This window comes from Epinephelus lanceolatus, chromosome 8, assembly GCF_041903045.1.
Source record: "Epinephelus lanceolatus isolate andai-2023 chromosome 8, ASM4190304v1, whole genome shotgun sequence".
Lineage (NCBI taxonomy): Eukaryota > Metazoa > Chordata > Actinopteri > Perciformes > Serranidae > Epinephelus > Epinephelus lanceolatus.
In genome coordinates, this window is record NC_135741.1 from 14,048,995 (window position 1) to 14,065,935 (window position 16,941).

The following is a 16,941-nucleotide window of genomic DNA, read 5'->3' on the forward strand; positions in this document are numbered from 1 at the left end:
GCAACCCACCACAAAACAATCTAGATGGAATAAAAGCGCTTTAGGTAAGAGGGAAAACTATGTATTTTGGGGGTGAACTGTCCCTTTAATATACAGGCATGAGAACTGTATCAATCTTCTCATCCAAATCTGATAAGTGTATTTCCTAATAAATGGATTAGTGTTTTTACTTTAAACAGAGAAAGGGAAAATTGTGGAGGTGTTTGTTATTTATTATACATTTTGCAATAGTTTTCCAAACACCTTTTCAAAACTGCCTATAACCTCTAAAATCAGTGTACTTCACACTTTCCGTATTATTTCCCTCTCTATAGATTATTTCATCTTCTTCTTTTTTTTGGTTTTTGATTGCTGTTGTTGTTCTTTGTAAAGCATCTTTGAGTATCCTGAAAAGTGCGAAATAAATCAAATGATTATTATTTATTTATTATTACTGTATGTTGCCTGTGAAATAAAATGAGTTTGATACCCCTGATGTAGACTGAAAAACAGCACTACAGGTAAGAGGAAAAATATGTTTTTTTGATTTTGGGTCGAACTGTCCCTTTAACATACAGGCATGAGAACTTTATCAATCTTTGATAAGTGTATTTCCTAAAATGTTGCACTACTCCTTTAAATTGATGCTGGAAACTCTTTATGTGATGCTGTAAAATGCATAATTTATTAAATAAAAATGCAGTGGTAAAACTGTATCCCTGTAACTCACACCAAAAATAATGTAGATTGCAAATCAGCACTACAGGTAAGAGGAAAAATATGTATCTTTTATTTTGGGGTGAACTGCCCCTTTAATACTAACACACTGGCATTATCATTTGTATTAACATGTAGCTCAAAGCACCTATTTACGGAAGCGTATCGCATTCACTTGACAAATTTTAAAAAAAAAATCTGTTTTTCTGAGTAATTTTCTTATTTTTCTGTTTTTTGGTGTAATTTTTTTCTGATTTTCGTGGTAATTTTTTTCTGTTTTTCGCGGTAATGTTGTTTCTGTTTTCGTGTTTTTCTTTGTTTGTTTTTTGGGGTAATTTTTTCTGTTTTTCTGAGTATTTTTTTCTGAGTTAAGAGAGCAATAGAACAACAGACGCTTTCATTCCTTTCTTGAGAGCTCGATATAATGGAAGCAAACATGACCCGCTTGTTTAGTTTAATCCAGTTTTACTTTGTTTTGGGTTTGAGACACTGGGAGATACTCTTGTCTTTAAGTCATATAGATGGTGTTATCGTTAGTTTGTCGACTTTACGCAGGCACCAGTCACTTGCAGGTGCCAGGTGGGAGCTTCTCGCGAGATTTTGAAGTATCTCGTCTCCTCGTTCAGGAAAAAAAATTACCACGAAAAACAGAAAAAAAATTACCACAAAAAACAGAAAAAAACCCCCCAAACAAACCAAAAAACAGAAAAAAGTACACCAAAAAACAGAAAAATAAATAAATTACTCCAAAAAATAAATAAATTACTCCGAAAAACAAAAAAAATTACTCCGAAAAACAGGGCTTTTTTATTTGTCAAGTGGATGCAATAGGCTTCCGCACCTATTTGAGTTCAGCCTCACAGAGGAGCTGTCATATGGCTGCAAACCCTTGTTGAATAAATTAGTAATTTTCAAAATGTTAACACACGTAAGAGCCTCTTTTATTATTCTATATACTTACACACATCATATGACTCATAATTATTTAATGTGACTGTCATACTTAGTGAAACTTTTCTACTTTTGCTGTGAAAAATTAAAAATAGACTTTACTCTATCAGGGTTGTGTTTATGTGGCTGCTGCCATCTCATTGGCTCTCGCTTTGAAACGTCTTCTCTGATTGGCTGCTCACACAGAGCCTGTCCGGAAGCTAATTGGGTCACCTGGCAGCAATTATTTCCCACCTGTTCTTCTCTGCGTGTAGTTTTACTTCCAGGAACAGAGCAGCTGTCGGACTCAGAGGGGAGACAGCAGCAGTGTCGTTATGGACTGACACCTGAAAACTGCTGTTTGAGTTTTATACGAGTCAGCTTCACCTACATCCGGTGAGTTATCAGGAAACCATGTTGGTGTGTGCTTTATTCACGGATACAGAGGAGTTATGAGGAAAGAGTTGTTTAGTTTAGACTTTAGTGTTTGTCTGATAATGTTGTTTAGACTGGTGTGTGTGAGCCGCTTTCCTGAGAACACACTATGACCTCTTGTTACACTTTTATAGGCTTTTATTTTATTGTTTCCAGCAGCTGAGCAGGTTCCAAGAGTGTGACTGACCCACTTTGCACAGATGTGTCAGGGAAATATTCTCCCATATTATGCTCTGTAAAAGCCTGGATTTCCTCTCTGAGCTGACACACTGATCACTGGTGTTTAACCACTGAATATTTGGTGGCTTAGTGAGTCCAGGTTGAGTCAGGGAAAGCACAAATATTTGTACCTAAATGTCAATAATCCTGATTTTGCTGGGACAAGGTGCCAAGCTAAACATTAATGAAATATTTCTGTTCACTCCAGCAAGTTGTGAGTTGCGCAACATGAACTTTTGTTTACTGTTAATCATTAAACCAGCTCTCTCACTGCCCTTGAACACATACTTCACATTTTTTAGACCCCTTTTCTTTTCCTTTTTTACAATCACATATAACTCGTGATTGTAGACTGTAAATGATGATTCCTCTGGTTGTAAATCTGGCTCACAAACTGCGCAGCTGTTCTCACGGTAAACACATTAAAGACTCAGAGCTGATCATCCCCCTTTTTTATAGTTTGAAGTGTTTTATCTGCCTAGTTGTAATTCAAGTGGAACGCCCGTGAACATCAGAGCGCCGGGCTGAATTTAAAAGTCGTCTTTGAGATGTGGAAGCAAGCAAAGTGACATTCCTGTCACTATTAAATCCTGACTCAGCTGTGGGTGTAGCGAGCTGTCCTGCTGCCGCCCTACAGGTTTGTTGCCTTGTTTAGGTTCATGAGAGACAGAAAGAGGGAGAGGTGTTGGCTGCTTTCAGCCTGGACACTTGTTCCTCTCTCTGCTGATGTGAATGGGTCGATGGGAGGGACAGTAATTAACAGCTATTAAAGCTTTCACCAAAAGGCCAGTGGGTGTTTTGTCAACTCGTCCTTGTTGCCAGAAAACATGAGTGAATGTTGATGTTGGTGATCAGGTTTTTCCTTCAGCTGTCCTTGTCATGTCTTCATGTCAGCAAGACTTCTTCTAAGGCTCTTTGTCACTGCCTGAGATGAGTGGCTTATATAATCCTGAAATCCTGAGTTATAATTTCCTTCCAACTTGAATATTTAAACTCTTTTTTTTTATGAAAGCAAGTGAGAGAAAATTCTGTCGGTGTGACGAGAACATGTCTAAATCAGTTTGTAAAGCTGGGCAAAGTATTCTTCATCATTCTAGAGCAGCAACTTACCTTCTTCTTTCTTGTTTCAACACAGGGACACTTATTTCTTTAAAGAAATCTTGAAACATGCTAATTTCTGTTGGAAACATTTTGACATTCTCACTGCACTCTACCTTATCGTTTCCATTTATTTTAAGAAAATTAGGATTTAATTACAGAAAAAGATGGAGACTTTTAACGGTAACAAATCAAATCCTTTTCCTTGTCAAATATGGGATGATTTTACATCTTTTGGGCTATAAAAATCCTTTAAATGAAAAAACATCAGAGAGGAAAAACCGCTCATAAATCACAGTAGACATCACTTCATTTTAAGATCAAGAGCTAACACAAAAATTGGAAGCTTGGGAAAACAAAAAACAAAAAAGTTCAGGTGATACACCCAACAAAGACATGTTACAACCCATGTATTATAATCTGTATATAAATCATGTACTTTAAAACTGTTTGTCCATATTTAAGAGGAAATAGAAAGTTTCTCTCATTGGAAACCACAGGTTTGGTGAAACCAAGTCATAGAAAAAAAAATCAAAATGTTTATCTTTTACCTTTTTTTTTTTTACTAATATTATTACTACTATTATTTTGAAATTTGACATAAGGCCACACAACGTAACTAAAGTAACAGAGAGCTCAATATACTTTACCTGCTCTCTGGGAAAGATGGGCGAGTTATCCAACATCATGTGCACCCCACAACATGCTGTATTGTTCTCATGTCAATACCACAAAAGCTCTCTGGTGCCCACTCAACTACCATGACACTACTGAGAGGAGTGGATGTGGAGAGGAAGAAAGAAAAAAAAACAAAAAACAAATCCATGTTGAAATCAGCAGAAGGAGAGCTAGTTATCGTTACCTCTAATCAGGTTACAGTGATGGGAAGACTCACCTAGGGTAGGGCTGGCACTGATAGCCAGGATTTTAGAAGTACTTTGATTTTTTTTTTGTTGTTGTTGTTGTTGTTGTCAGACATCCAGAAATGAAACCTCTATATGATTATAGTTATTTGAATTTTTCACATTTTATTCAGTTACATTTTGTATAAATGTAATTTACCAAAAGGCTGTTTTTGAGTCCCATCTTCATACTATCAGGCAGAAATACTGAATCCTAAACAGCATTTCTTTTTGGGTGGATGTCATTTTTAAATATATTAAAGGAACAGTTCACCCCAAATCAAAAATATTTTATACTGCTTTTCCTCTTACCTGTAGTGCTATTTATCAGTCTAGATTGTTTCAGTGTGAGTTGCTGAGTGTTGGAGATATCAGCCGTAGAGATGTCTGCCTTCTCTTGAATATAATGGATCTAGATGGCACTCAGCTTGTGGTGCTCAGGGAAACAGCAATGTCTCTTTACAGAAATCATGACCTGGGGCCTGTATCACGACATGAGATCAACCTTTCCTGGGTTACCCAGACCTATCCTGGGTTGACTAACCCTAACAATGGCAATCAGGATAATCGGTATCACGACGCTGGATATCAACTCGGTAACTCAACCCAGGGTTGCTTTATCAAAAGCCGTGAACGCACACGCAGCGGACCAATTACAATCATGAGAGAAGCGCAGTGTCACTGAGCGTCACTGAGCGTCACTGAGCGTCCTCACAGAGCGCCGTATGTGAGGGGAAAAAAAAGTATTTCTCGTGAGGATCAGAGATTAATTCTACTAAAATATGAGGAGGAGGAAAGCAACATTACAGAAAAGGCCAACACCGTGGCAGCTGCAGGAGGAGGAAACATGCGTGGCAACGTATAACGGGATGAATAATGTTCAGTTTTAGTTTAGATTAGTTTATTTGCACATAATGTTAAAAATAAGATTTACAAGATTAAAAAAAGAAAAGTGGCGGAGAGGTTAGAAGCCACTAAAAGCTTATCAAAGAAATTCTCCTGTCAAAACATCAATGAAATCACATAATAGAGAAGAAAAAAAAACGGGTAAGGAAAGAAGAAATAGAGGAGGAGAGAGGGAAAAATCAAGACAAAACGAGGTAGCAAATAAAATGATGTGTAGGTTAAATTACTTATCACTGGTTCAAGTAGCTACAGTACCTGTACCTGTACATCTGACACTGATCACACCCTTGAATCCCATGAAATCAGTGCTGCACAGATGAATTGCGTTTATTACAATTATTGTCTAACATCATTGCGTCTGATAAATTGGTCTTCTTTGTCATAACGTTATATATGCTACAATAAAGCTTAAAGCTGACGCCACAATTAAATCATATCAACACCAAATTGATAGTCTGAATAAAATCATCCTGATATTGAGCTGTGTTAGAAATTAACAGCTGCGCCGAAATATACCTAGTCTCCCTCTTTAAAAAACAAAAAGGAAAATCCCTCAAACACCATGGAGTGTAGACATGATAGGCTACTTTCCACATTTCCAGCAGCAAAGCTGTCAATTAGGCCCATCATCTTTAACAGGGATCATTTCCTCCAACAAAAAAAAAAAACATTGGCACTAATTAATGGTGCTATTAAGTGTCCGCAAATGATCAGTTTCTTTCTTATGAAGGGGTGGGATGAAAGTTCGACTTCTTTCCACTCCTTTTTGAACAATCTTTTCATTGTCTGTTGTTGTTGCTTTCTTTTCTTTTTTAATGTTCAAAATAAACTTTCAAATCAAAATCAACCAAATTAATTAAAGTTCCCGTCATGACTGGGCTGCATTTCTGTCAGCGGAGTCATTTTTTTCCGAACAGCTGATTGGCCAGTGGGTGGTGCTTTTTATAGGATCAGATTCAACCCTGAACTTACCCTGCTCCGGAGCAGGATAGCCGTTCAGAGTAAGTTACCATGGTGATCTACCCCGATAAGAACTGAACCGGCTTCGTGAGACCGAAAACCCAGGGTTAACCCTGAAGTTACCTCGCTTAGACAAAATCCTGCTTCGTGATACAGGCCCCTGGTTACTCAAGATAATCCACAGACCTTGTTGTGAACACTTTCATGTAGGAACTATTTTTTTTCTACTGCATCACTGTGCAGAAGGAAGCGTGCATCTACTGTTAAATCCCGTAGCACAACTGAGCTAGCTAATGTTACAGCTCAGCCAAGGAGGACGCCATTAAAGTTCACTTCTCGGGCTGTCACAACCATGGGCCTCTCATCCATGAGTAGATGTGCACTTTCTTCTCCCTGGTGACACGTTTGGTGGGTGGTGCTGTCACAAGCACAAGCCTCTTGTTGACAAGTAGATGCACACTTCCATCAGGCAGTGATACGGTTGGTGAGTGTACTTCAGTACAAAAAAAATATGAAACTGCTCACAACAGGGTTTGTGGAATATTTTGAGTACTGAACTACACCCACAAACCGTATCACTGTGCAGAAGGAAGTGTGCATCTACTCATGGATAAGAGGCTCGTGCTTGTGACAGGGTGAGATAACATAACTGTGCTTTAACGTTAGCTAGCTCAGTCGTGCTAAGTGAGCTAGCAGTGGATTCAGTGATGCGGCTGGCAGGTGAGGTTTGAAAGAAAGAAAATAGTTCCTACATGAAACTGCTCACAGCAAGGTCAGTGGATTCTCTTGAGAAACCATTATGTTCAAAAATACTTGAGTGTGCCTCTAAAATGCCCTCCATGTGATAGTTACTTTAATTGTGGGAATGTAAATTGACTCATTTAAACCTCTAAAGTCACAGAAAATTATAGATGACATGACCTCACTGTCTTCGATGTTTGCTGCAGCTCTGAATAAAAATGAGCCACTGATTGATCTTTCACCTTGTTTAAGCTGCTGCTATAAAATGCAGTTTATTACATGAAAAATCTCTGAAGCTGCTCCCATTATTTTAGGAACATTTCATGTATCACACGCACAATTGAAATCTGAACTGTCTGGTGCTGGCAGAGGGGACATGTTGTTTACGGTGAATGAGTGTCTGCGCCTGGCTCGTCCTCAGAGGAACCTCATGCCCCAGTAATTACGGCGATAACTCACAGCCGTCGCGGCTCAGAGACCTCACATCATGTCGGAGGCTATTTCGTGGACAAACCGTGACACTGACTCGTAACGGGAACCATTAATTCCGTTGCTCTTATATGTTTAATCAAATGTTTTCAGAGATAAGAGGAACAATGAAGTTGGCTTTGCTCTGCTTCCACGAACACACCTGAACCTGATTGTGCAGCTGTGTCTACGTGTTGAATAAGTCATGTAACAGGTTGTTAAGCTTTTGTCTCTGGGTACAGTATATTGCATGTGTCTGACCTATTTAGCAAAAATCCACTCCAGTCTGTTAACCCAGAGCAGATCAAATATTACCCTTTCATGTCTCAATCATAGCTCATTGTTGGTGGTATTTGCCTCTGGCACTTGCTCATGCACTTTAAGCACTTAAAAGGGAAAGTACAGAGGTAATAACTCTGCTTTAAGTGGCCTTTTGAATTTCTTTACTGCCCTGTTTGTTCCTAAATCAGCCCTCTATTAGTGAGGATTTTGAAAAACCCTGTCCTTGTATGTTTTCAGCAGACAAGGAGCCAGCTCTAATCCCTCTCATATTTGGCTGGAATGCTTTCCTCATGCCTGACCTGTCAGTAGTAATACACACAGGATAACAGGCAGGAAACACATGTAAGCAGTGTAGTGCTGCAACATAACACAGCATATCAGCTGTCTTTACACAGACTGCACACGACTGGGGGATGTCATGCGTATTCACAAACAAAGATGAGCATTTTTCGCTTGATCGCTGATAGTGATAGTGACTGGAATACTGATTAATAAACCACTTAAAGCATCACTATGACTCCTCCTCCATTTGCATAGCACAACCTGTGTGTGTGCCAGAGGTGGATGAAGTCATTGTTTCGCAAGTCACAAGTATGTCTCAACTAGTCATGGCGCTCAAGTTCCAGGTCAAGACTGACAAGTTTCAGGACAAGTCACAAGTGAACCTTGGGGTGGGGGAGCCCTTCTGTGCAGAGTTTGCATGTTCTCCCTGTGTCAGCATGGGTTTTCTCTGGGTTCTCCAGCTTCCTCCCACAGTCCAAAGACATGCAGGTTAATTGGTGACTCTAAATTGTCCGTAGGTGTGAATGTGAGTGTGAATGGTTGTCTGTCTCTATGTGTCAGCCCTGTGATAGTCTGGTGACCTGTCCAGGGTGTACCCTGCCTCTCGCCCAATGTCAGCTGGGATAGGCTCCAGCCCCCCCGCGACCCCTAACAGGATAAGCAGTTACAGAAAAATGAATGAATGCTTTTTAAGTTGTTTTTGTATGTGAACGAAATTGTCTTTGGTATGATTTTATCCAACTGGCACTCAGTGAGATAACGTCAGTGCTTGATGGTTTTCTCCTGCAGCTTGTTTGGATGCTTTCGGATCAGTTCAAACAAAGTGGATCTGGGGTATGATGTGTCGACTTGCTGGGAGTGAATAGTGTTAATGTTAGTTGATTCAGGAAATGGAGGGAAATTAATTAATTTGTGGCAAACTTCTTCAATGAAATGCTTTTCAGTCTTTGGTCTTAGGGGAAGGTGTCAAGTATTTTTTAGTCAAAAGGCTCAAGTCCAAGTAAAGTCACGAGTCACTGTTGATAAAGTTCAAATTGAGTTGAAAGTATTTGAAATTTTTTAAGTCTAAATTCTTCAAATTTGTGACTCAAGTCCAAGTCATGTGAATTGAGTCCACACCTCTGGTGTGTGCTGCAATGTAAAATATCCTCCTTATACCATACCTTATACTGGGGCAACTGTGGCTCAGAGGTACAGCGGGTCATCCACTACTTGGAGGATCAGTGGTTCAATCTCCGGTTCCTCCAGTCCACATGTTGAAGTATCCGCGGGCAAGATACTGAACCTAAATTGCTCCCGATGGCTGTTCCATTGGTGTGTGAGAGCATGTCAATGGTTACTGAGTCGCAGGTGGCACCTTGTATGGGTGTGAATGGGTGAATGTAACGTAGTGTAAAAGTGCTTTGAGTGGTTGGAAGACTAGAAAGGTGCTACACAAGTGCAGTCCATTTACCATTTACTATCTTACTACAGCTGTTTAATGTTATAAAGCATCATACTCACATCAGTTAGAATGGAAATGCAAATACTGGACCATATTGCTTCTCAATTTTCAAATTCTAAGTAGAAGAACGGTAGGCCTATATTTCTTCTTTCAGAGGTTACATACTCAGAGTTGAGGGGTCATGAACTCCATGTGATTAGAATAGTAGTTTACCTACATTTTGCAGCAGCTTGCTGGTAGTTCACATTCATATTTGAGTTGTCATTTAAGTAGTTAAATTACTTTTTGACTTGTTTTGTGTGTGTAGTTATCTAGCGAAACTAAAAACAATTTTGAGCCATAAAGGAGAGGGATAATTCTTTTTATCTTACCATTGCTTCTCTACTGTAACAGAACTTCATTTGACCACAGTCAGAGGTATTGATTTATGCTATTTATTAACAAATGTTCAGAGAAGTTGTTGGATGCTATTTTAGAAGTTATGTAACTAACTGAGGAATCCTGTTTGCAACATCACCACCTGGAGCGTATTTTTGTTTTGTATTTATTAAAATTTAGTATCACATGTACCTTGCTAGTTTGATCAAGTAGTTTGAACCAATGATTGGCAAAATGAAGAAAATAAAATATCACAATATTTTCGACCATATACCTCGATATCAACACAGTGATTATACTGTAGAGTAGACTATTGGTGTCTTGGCAAAATGATTACACAATGAGATTTTTGATAGATAATCATAAGTATTGTGGACATAGTGGGTAAAGGCAAATAATAGAACATCTAGAACAGTCTGGTAAGATCAGAAAATGACATCACTTTCCTGTAACGCACCTTTAAAACCAGGTGGAGACAACATGTCTATGACTTGACAAATTTTGATCCTTTCCTTTAACATACTAAAACCCTAATGAGCTATGGACTTCATCTTACTCTGTGTGGTGTAATGTGTGAATAAAATGTTCACTAATTCATCCAATAATTCACATAATGACTTGATGAGCATGTCTGGTTGTGTTTAATACATCACAGTGGCAGTGAAATAGGAGCGCTATTACATTATGAGGATCATTTCGCTATCAGCTGTAATTTATGGCACTCATTTATCACAGTAATGGAACCATTTGACAGTAATAGTTGTTGCTGTGGTGTTTACAAACCAATCTTGTGAACTATTTAAGCTTATGAAAGGCTCCATCTCAGCAGGTCAGTTTTTGTATTTGATAAATTGTGTCAAGGAGATAGCGGCGCCACATAAATTTCATCTGATTCCAGTTTTTGTCCCGTTCTTAAATTCTCTCCTTGACCTTTTCAGATTCTCTCTCAGGCTGATTCTTGGTGAAATTTACACAATCAAAAGGGGACCGCGAGGCCCAGGTCCTGCCCTCGTCCTCTTCCTTGTGCAATGCCGAAGAGTGACACGTGGCCAGGCGGCGTTGCCATGGAATCCTTGAGCAATTTGGACAGTGCCGGGAGCTGTGACAGTGTAATCAGCATGAACTCTGGCTATGTGAGTGCTGCTGTAGATATACTCATCTCAGTCTTCTGTCCTGCTCACCGTGTGTCTTATCTGTTCCTTATCTTTACTGTTACTCTAGTTTCCTCTGGCCTATCTGAACATTATTTTTTTAAAGGAACACTTGACCCATAAAATGAACATATGTATATCAATTACTCACCCCGTGTGACACTGAATTCATAAAGAAAACTGTGTTTTTCTCACAAGCCTCCACAGTGAACAAAGAATCCAAAAAGAGAAAATTCTTGATGAATTGAAGTTATAGGGGTCCACGTTTAACAGCAGCAAAACTATATCAAAGCATTCAGTTTGCAAGCTCTCACACAACTCCTGCAGTATAATCCAAGTCTCATTTATCTAGTCGTAGCACATTTGTTTTTGCTAAAACCTTACTATTTAAAACACATACACAGTCTCACACATGGACGAATAGTGTTCCTGGAAATCGTGTGCATTTGAACTTTGCTCAGTGGACTACAGGAGCAGGGGTTAAACATACGTGCTTACCCAGGAGTGCTACTTGTATGTGGAAGTGCATTAAATAGTGAAGTTTAAGAAAATTGCATGTGTTTGGGAAGTACTGAGCAAACGACTGCATAAATGAGACTGATTATATGGCATGAGCTGTGTGACAGTTTGTGAAGTAATGTTTCAGCCCGTTCTTATTCCCAAGTCATCAAAAACCGATGCTTTCTCACGCCCCTCTGTGTGATGTTGACGACAAAAGCACCATTTGGCGTCTCAGTAAATTCCAATGTAAACCCGTCCTATGTAATATTTGACGCTCAGAGGAACCAGTGGAGTATAAAGAGCGAAAATGTCAGTGTAGGGTGGGTGGACCAAACCAACACAGACTTTAAACCAGGAGACCACTGTTCATAGTTTTATTGAAACATTATGTAACTTATGTCCGTCTGTGATGTACTTTACAACATGTTAAGAAGTTATTTTAACACAAAACATGTTTTTTCCAAACCTAACCAAGTAGTTTTATTGCCTAAACCCTAACCCCGCCCTTTGACAACTCGAACCTACAACTCTAGAGCCAGTTTCGGCCAGAAGAAAGCTATGTGTCACGTACATGTGTTAAAGGGTGCAGCTAACAGAGCTGGGAGTAGGTCAAAAAGTGCAAGTCATAAGCAAGTCTCATGTCTCAAGCAAGACCCAAGTCACTGTGATGGAAATCAGGCAAGTCAAGTCATTGGTCAGGTCATGCAAGTCACAAGTCAAGTCATACTCACAACTCATAAAGATAATAAAGCATTAACTGCACCCAGTCATGGAATGTAACTTAACACATTTACTCAGGTACTGTAAGTACAAATCTGAGTCTTCTCATGCCACTGTCTACCTCTACTCAACTACACTGATCTGACAGCTTTAGGTACTAGTTACTTTTAGATTAAGATTTTGCACTCGAAACTGTTCAAATGTTCAAGTACAGCTGGAACTATGAGTCAATTATTGAACTGACAGAAAATAAATTTGCCTCCATTTTGATCATCATCTTGTCATTTTGTAATGCAAAACATTTCTTGGTTCCAGCTTCACAAATGTGAGGACTATTTTTTACCGCTTTTGCTTTTTGTTATTTAATAATTTTTATGTTGAGGTTTGAACTGTTGGTTGGACAAAAGCAAACATTGTGAAGGTGTGATGCTATCTCTCACCATTTCCAGAATTTTTCCAAACCAAACAAATGGAGAAAATAATCAGCAGGTTAACCCATAATGAAAATAATCATCAGTTAATGGTCAAGTCATGTGACTGGAGTCCCCCACCTCTGCATCTAATAGAGATGTGAAAGGGTGCCTTTGGTGTCGCTATCACACACGAGTGGCGTGAGAAAGTGTTGACGACTTGGGATGAGAATGCATTGGATGTTTTGATATTGTTTTGTTGTTGTTAAATGTGACCTCCTTTCTACTTCAGATCATTGGGAATTTTCAGTTTTTGGATTTGTCGTTCAAGCTGGAGACATGCGAATAAAAACATGAATTCAACATAACGCAGGATGAGCAATTGATATACAAATGATCATCTTGTGGGTGAAGTATTGCTTTGCAGTGCTTCTGTCCTTTGTTGCACTGGGAAAAAAAGAACCTAGATTTGTGCATCAGGCTGTGATGATGTCTTTAACATTTACAGTAAATATGAGAAGGTCAAATGAGAGGAAGTGAATCTGTTAAAGGTTAAATACTCATGTTTGGTCAGGCAGTTTCAGAGAGTTTTCTATAAAGATGACCAGAGGGGGGAAGATCTCACACTGTTCTTATGCACCTGCAGTCACCTGAAATAAATTCCTCTGACAGGCCAATATAGAATGAAAGATGGCCAAGGACAGGACAGGAGTGGTGTAATTAGTCATTCCTTTGCAGCTGTTTGAACACTAAACAACTTTGACCTATTGTTCCTGTTCTGTCGCGGCCGTGTTAAGGGTTAAAAGGAGGACAGAGAGAGCTGAAGAGTTGGGAAACTGTTTTAATGTTTGTTTTTTCATATCTGTTATTCTGTGTGCAGAGTGAAGACAGTATGGAGCACTTATCAGCAGAAGAGAGGGCATGTCTCATGTATCTGGAGGAAACAATTGAAGCGCTGGAGGTGCAGGAGGACAGCGGCTTATCCAACGATGAACCAGATCTTGGGTTACAGGCCGACAAAATGAGTCGGATGAAAGTAAATGGTATGTTCATGTCATGACTTATCTTACATGCACAGTTTACACCCAAATAACATCAATCACTGGACTACCAACTGTATTAATTGTGTTTTTCTTACTTAGACATTTCCAGTTTCAAGTCTGATGAGTCCTCAACCATCGCAGACAAAGCTGAGCATCACGCTCTGAATCAGACCTCAGAACCACAGTCCTTTCCCAGCCCGGCGGTCAACACGACAGATTTTGACACATCAATGGACTTCATGACTCAAGACAAACCTCCTGTTACTGAATCAGTTCTCAATAGCAAAACCCACCCCTCACCTCATGAGCTGTGTGTGACCAAAGATGAAGATGGTAATCTTATAATTGTCCCAAGCGCCAGCCTCTCTGCTGCTGAGTCCACCGGGGCCTCTGAGATCGATGTGGGTTTTATCCCTCCTCCCTCAGACTTCATGGATGAGCCAGCTCTCCCTCCACAGCTGCCGAAAGTGAAAGACCTTTTTCCATCAGCAGGAATATCCGTTAACAAGCCAGGAGGAGCTATTGACTTGGAGGTGCTGCGGCAGAGAGCCTCTATGAAGAGCCCCTCTGTGGCCCAGGAGCCTAAAAGCAAGCCACCAGAACTGAATCTACCACCTGTCAGCTCTCCTCCCTTAATGACTCCTCCTCCTCCTCCTGAAACGCCTGAGCCCAGAAGTCCACCTGTTGTCGCCCCTAAGCCCAAGAAGCTTCCTGCCAACATTATTCTGAAGTCACACAAAGCAGCAGCCGCTGGCTCTGATGGCAACTTGGGATATTCAGTGCCCACTAATGGTGACCGGCTCTTGCTGGACCCCCAGAGGGTCCGCCTTGAGGCCCTCAGAAAGCTCGGCTTGCTGCCCGCTGATGCAGATCAAGGCCCTTCCGTCAGCCCTAAACTCTCTCCCAAAACAAGAAGGTCATGGGCAGCTCCTTCTTCTCCAGTCAGTTCAACCACTTCATATACACCACCCTCCACACCCTCCACACCATCTTACAGCCGTGTGAGCAGCCCACATCCTGCCTCTGTCCCCCTGCAGGCTCCTGCAGCTGAGTCACCATCAGATACTTCTACAGCTCTCGCAGACCTGCCTGCTGACGTTCTCCCAGCACCTGCTGCTTTCAGTGACCACGTCAAGCCACCATTGTCCAATAATGAACTGTCTGCTGCTTCAGAGGCCACAGTTAATACACACGATAACACCCCTCCTCTCACCCCTCCTGCCCTGACCAATCATCTAACCCCACCCAGGGTCAAAGGTGTCAAATCAAACACCCTGGAGCGTTCTGGTCTGGGTTTAAGCAGCTACATGGCAAGTCAAGGCTTGAATGAGGCCAGTCAGGGTGTCGGTGGCGAGCAGAGCCCAGGTAGGCTACGTAACACTCGGGCACGCCCCGCCTCTCTGGGGAGTGGGAAAGAGTTTTCAAGTTCTCAGGGAGAGAGTCCACAGGTGAGCCGTGCCGTCAGCAAAGAGCCGGACTTACGGAGGTCCCTGCCTGTCTACACCGGCCCTCATCATTCTGGAGACTCTCAGAAGCTGCCTCGATCACAAGGCATCAGTGTGCTGATCTGCCCTCGTTCAGAAAATGAAGAAGACCGGCGCGAGGCGCTGAAGAAGCTGGGGCTGCTCAGGGACTGAGGAGTCAAATGTTACACCTCATCTGCCTGCCACAGCCCCCTGCAGATATTACATGTAAAGGAACATAACAGATTGATAAACGGTTGATGAAGACATTACAGAACTTTCGGGAAGCAGCTTAACCACATATATTTATGCATTTTCATTTTTACTGTGTTACCCTGACACTGCCTCATGTGACTTGAACACACTGAGTCATACACACACTTGCATCTCCTTGTTACTCACATTGTACAGCCATATGTACTGTGTTTTATTTCTCATGAAACTGGAACTTTTTGGATTTTCACTCACTCTCTCTGTTGCTGTGGTTTTTGTAAATTAAAAATATTGTTACTTTTAAGAGGCAACGATAAGTTATTTTGTCATTTTGATATGTGTCTTGTGATGTGCAGGTATGAACCTTTTTTCTGTGTCACCGTGTGCTGTCACAAGTTAGTCTTTGTTTCAGTGACACCGCTGTGAAACTAGTTCCTCTCCTAGTTCTCCTTTTAGATACTTTCACTGTTGTCTACTTTCACTTCCTAAAATCCAATGGATTGTTTTTTTTTAGCTCTCTTGACCACAGGAACTTTTTTAGCAAGCGCTGGCTAATATTCAGTTTTTTGTGTACTTGCAGTAATACTTCACCCACAGAATTTCCATTTGTTTATCAATTAGTCACACCACTCTAGCTTGAATTTGTTAAAAAAAAAACGTTTTTTCTCACATGCCTCCAAAGAAATGGGTGAACATATGACTGATTGATTGGGAAACACATTTAACAACAGCAAAAATATATAAACACATCTGTTTACAATCACACAACTTGTGCCACATAATCCAAGTCTCTTAGTACTGGAGTTTGGCTTTGAAGAGTGTACGTTTCACTCTCAGTTCAGTTTTAAATTGTAATATTATGGCAAAAAGCATGTGTTTGGGAAGTACTAAGTATATGACTGGGTAATTATACTGCACAAGCTGTGTGACTGTTTGTAATCTGATGTTTTGACAAAGCTTTGGTTAAACCAAAGACTTAAAATAATGTATGTAGCTGGCAGTGTTGGGTAAGATACTTGGAAAATATTGAAAAAAGTCTCACTGCATTGAAACCCAGAGTAATATAGCAAGCTAAGTTCCAGGAAAATGGTGAGTCTTGCCAAGAAAAGCCAATAGTGAAAACAGCAAGCAGAATAAACTGGAGGATTAGGATGTGATGTCATACGGAAGTGTTTCCCTTATCTACATACCTCAGTCACTTTACTTATTCTCAGTGTTATCCAGACCTTCACAGAAAAACAAGTCCACTTCACTTCAGAGTTTTTCCTGAGAAAATTGCTTATAACTTTTGTGGATGCTACCGCGCTACTCAGTGATTTAATCAACTTTACTTCTGAAAAACTATTTGACTCAGAAAGTAGTGACAATACCACCATGCAACTGAGAAATGCAGTTAAAGTAGTAAGGACACCACTGCCCAACTGTGTTAGCTGGCATGATGTTACCTATTGATTTATGGACTCCCATTTTGAAGCCTTGAGCTCGGTATTTCTGCCATTACCAACTTTTTTTGGAGCCAGAAGTGATCATACTTAAGCAAGGGGCTGGCTTTGTGGAGGAGTGAGGGTTGGGTCTGACTGAAAAGCCGAGGACGCTATCTGAAGACAGCCTGTCACTCAGAGCTGCCCACACTTAACTATGAGTAATTTTAAACCTTAATAAAATGTAAACGGTTGAGTTATGACAAGACACACCCCTT

The 16,941-nt window shown here is 40.4% G+C and overlaps 1 protein-coding gene across 2 annotated transcripts; it reads left to right on the plus strand.

Moving 5' to 3' along the window:
- Positions 1–1,864: 1,864 nt before the first annotated feature.
- LOC117257714 (specifically androgen-regulated gene protein) lies at positions 1,865–15,546 on the plus strand. Of its 2 annotated transcripts, XM_033627994.2 has the most exons (4): positions 1,865–2,022; positions 10,680–10,874; positions 13,404–13,566; positions 13,666–15,546. In XM_033627994.2, exons 2-4 carry the CDS (start codon positions 10,770–10,772, stop codon positions 15,201–15,203), a joined length of 1,806 nt encoding a protein of 601 aa, XP_033483885.1. In that variant the 5' UTR covers positions 1,865–2,022; positions 10,680–10,769; the 3' UTR covers positions 15,204–15,546. The 2 variants fall into 2 exon arrangements, with proteins under 2 accessions (XP_033483885.1, XP_033483886.1); XM_033627995.2 differs by lacking the exon at positions 10,680–10,874 and having other exon boundaries at positions 1,870–2,022.
- The last annotated feature ends 1,395 nt before the right edge of the window (positions 15,547–16,941 follow it).

What these genes read in the sequence shown, in the direction of transcription:
- LOC117257714 (XM_033627994.2), top strand. Translation starts at nt 10,770, where the DNA reads ATGCCGAAGAGTGACACGTGGCCAGGCGGCGTTGCCATGGAATCCTTG. An exon ending in TCAGCATGAACTCTGGCTAT is followed by an intron (nt 10,875 to 13,403) that starts GTGAGTGCTGCT and finishes TTCTGTGTGCAG; the next exon opens with AGTGAAGACAGTATGGAGCA. An exon ending in GAGTCGGATGAAAGTAAATG is followed by an intron (nt 13,567 to 13,665) that starts GTATGTTCATGT and finishes TTTCTTACTTAG; the next exon opens with ACATTTCCAGTTTCAAGTCT.